The 3,271-nt window shown below is 42.0% G+C and overlaps 1 protein-coding gene across 1 annotated transcript; it reads left to right on the top strand.

Annotated features, from left to right (window-relative positions):
- Positions 1-2,880, top strand: LOC309500159 (serine/threonine-protein kinase pim-2-like; the record flags this gene model as incomplete). Its single annotated transcript, XM_082171723.1, has 9 exons — positions 1-190; positions 310-377; positions 530-701; positions 1,088-1,156; positions 1,232-1,326; positions 1,480-1,530; positions 1,621-2,002; positions 2,193-2,369; positions 2,813-2,880. 9 exons carry the CDS (start codon positions 1-3, stop codon positions 2,878-2,880), a joined length of 1,272 nt encoding a protein of 423 aa, XP_082027849.1.
- Positions 2,881-3,271: the final 391 nt, after the last annotated feature.

Below are 3,271 nucleotides of genomic sequence, written 5' to 3'. Positions count from 1 at the left end.
ATGCCAGGCCCACATGTTTCTGTGCCCACAGGTCCGGCTGACAGGGAGCAGAGCCCAGATGATGGACGTCCGTCCACTTCCTCTCAACCCTCTCGCAGAGGTCCGGCACTGAAGAGACAGCTTGAGCAGGTGCACGACTCCCATCAGAGCGCTGAAGATGAGATGCCAATGAGAAAGAGGACGAGGATGGGTAAGTCTGAGGGAAAAACAAATGACCATTGGAGAATATCACTGGAGTGTCATTTATTACCATATTTGACCACACCATATTATATCAAAATATAATTTTTGAAGTTCTTCCTCCTGCAGATCAGCAGGTTCAAACCCCTCCAGCTCCAGGCCACCGCAGTCCAGCACATTTCCGGAATTGGTTTGAGGTATTGGCCCTAATAAGCTACAAATGAATTTGAATATATATTCATATTTGGATGATTTTGACACCTTTTTGTGCATTTGTTTTAAATGTTTATTGTGATATGGAAAGAAATCAGGGTCAAATCTCTTCTATGTGCTCTATGTATATCATCAGCCTATTAGCAGTGAGGAAAGTGCTAGTCAGGTGAGCCAGAATAGGTCTGTAGATCTGACCTCTCTTCTCTGGAGTTCTGGAGAGCATCTCTCTCTTCACTGGAGTGGCTTAGGTCAGGGTCAGATAGTGGAGGATCAGACCACTGCAACCGGTAGTGAGAGACACGCTGAGGGTAAATCCAATGACCAGTTGACAATGTGTAAATGCTCTGTTTATTAGTGCGCTCTGTACATCATAAAGTCTACATCATTTTCAGCTAGATATGAGTATCCATTAATGGAAACGTGTCATTCATGGGAACTTAATTAATTAAGGGAATTTTTCTGTTCCCATTGGATGAAGTGCCATTAATGACCATAATTATGTTACAAATTCACACCTATATCAAAATCAAAGTTATGATATTTTCCAGGACATGTCTTAAATATTTAAACAGAACTCTTTTTTTTTTTTAAGAATGCATGTAGTAACTGAAGAATCACCATAATATGACTATGCAGTGTTTAATATTTTTTGATTGCATTTAAACATGATATCCCTTGCTCTAAACCCCTCCAGCTCCAGTCCATCACAGTCCAGTCAGTCCAGCACCAGGTCAGAACAACAGAGTGGACGAGACAACCGAGGGTGAGTTTACGGCCATGACCTCAAACATTAAACTCACTGCTGTCCATGCAACTAAATTGAATCATCTTTTTGCAGACAACATCCTGAGCCGGTATGAGATGGGCAGAATGATTGGTGAGGGATCATACGGCTCTGTCTATCAAGGGAAACGCTTGGAGGATGGCCTTGAGGTATCGTCATTTTCTTACAATATTTAGCCAGCACATTATTTTGTCTCACTACATCCATTTCAAGTCTTTTTGTGTATATTTTTCCACTACAGTATTTACTGCATTTGACATGTTAGAAATGTAACAATGTTTTTTGTTTTTTTGGTTGATCAGGTGGCAGTGAAAATTGTCAGAAAGCCGCAGAACCTGAAATACATCAACATTGTAAGTAGCCTACACTCGCTATGTTGTTTTCAAATTAAAATATGTAAACATAATGACAACACCTTCATATAATAATGATCTTTCTTCCAGCCTGGACATCCCACACCCTTCCCATTAGAGGTCGGCCTATTAATCCTGGCTAATAGGGGCCCCAAAGTGTCAGAGATCATTGAGTTGCTGGACTGGCAGGACCAGCCTGACCAATACATCATGGTCTTGGAGCGTCCCTCACCCTGTGAGGATCTGTGGCATTTTTCCCGAAGGCATCACGAAGGCATCCTAGATGAGGACACAGCGCGGCGTATCATGGCGCAGGCAACAACGGCGGCTCATATGTCCTGTCGGCGTGGAGTGTTTCACCGCGACGTTAAGCTGGAGAACCTGCTGATCAACACAGAAACGCTTGAGGTCAAGCTGATCGACTTCGGGTGCGGGGATGTCCTGCAGGAAGCTGGCTATGAAAGATTCTCTGGTATGAATTATAAATCAAACCTGTAGTTTGGGACTTAAGTTCTAGTGACTAGTTCAATTGGTATCATATTAAACCATATCTCACATTTGAGGCAGCGTTTTTTTAAATGAAAAACACCAGATGTTTTTACCATATGCTATGGTATTTCATGCTATGGTTCTTACTCATCAGACAAATCTTTTTTCTGCAGGCACTCTATCCTACCGCCCACCTGAGCACTATACAGAGGGCAAGTACCACGGGAAACCAGCTACCGTGTGGTCTCTGGGAGTGCTCTTATTCCTGCTGGTGTGTGGACGCTTTCCAGGACCAAGAGACAAGCAAACGATTGAAGATGACATCTGGTCTGATCCTGGCTTGTCAAACGGTAAGATGGCGTTCATCACAACAAAGAAGACCGACTGTAATTTAAATCATACAAAACAAAGAAAGTACGAAAAAGTAACACCTGAGCCAAGTGGCTGTGTAGAAGATAGATATTGGATAATACAAGCATTTTTTCTGATTTTCTGACCGTACTTTATAGAATAGTCGAATCTTACAGCTTAATTAAAGTTTAAGGTAATAATCTGACTCGCTTCTATCGTTCTGCACAGAATGCTGCCTCCTGATGCGATCCCTCCTGAAGGAAAGCCCAAGACAACGGATTTATCTGAGGAAAATCCTTCGACATGACTGGTTTAAGGTAATGAGCCTAAGATCAGCTGCAAATGATTTTGAAGATTATATTCACTTCATTTTAAAGATTTTAAAAATGTTTTCTTCTAATTGTAATCTATGACTGTAACCTTTTTTGTTTGTTTGTTTCAGGTCACAGAATAAGAGATGAAGAGCGACGTCAGAATTCCTCTCCCTCACTTCCTGGGGAGTTCCGGTGAAGGAAGTAACGCTACAGGACACACGGATTTATTTTGATCACGACTTTTCCTTCAAGGTGAGACAACAAAGATCTCTGTACAAGCCTATCAGAGTACAGTTAAAGGCCCAGGACATCAGAACGCACATTCTGGCTCCTGCTAAACTAAAAGTTTTCAACAATGACGGGACTACAACAATCTTCCCAACTCCAGCTGCAGCAATAAAACAACTGGAAGAAAAGGGATTATATAAAGCTGCTTATGAGAATCCACCTTGAACATTGAACTGCATACTCGAGGTATGATTAGAAAATACAATGGCTTGGACATTGTTTCGGTTAGCTCAGCTCAGCTACCGTTCGGACGCTCTTGCTTACTGCTCCGCGCTTTGCTCTATCGCTTTTATATTTTA

Source organism: Leuciscus leuciscus (genome assembly GCF_965113295.1).
Source record: "Leuciscus leuciscus genome assembly, chromosome: 5".
Classification (NCBI taxonomy): Eukaryota; Metazoa; Chordata; class Actinopteri; order Cypriniformes; family Leuciscidae; genus Leuciscus; species Leuciscus leuciscus.
The sequence above is the reverse complement of the archived record's forward strand: the minus strand, read 5'-3'. Positions and strand labels throughout refer to the sequence as shown.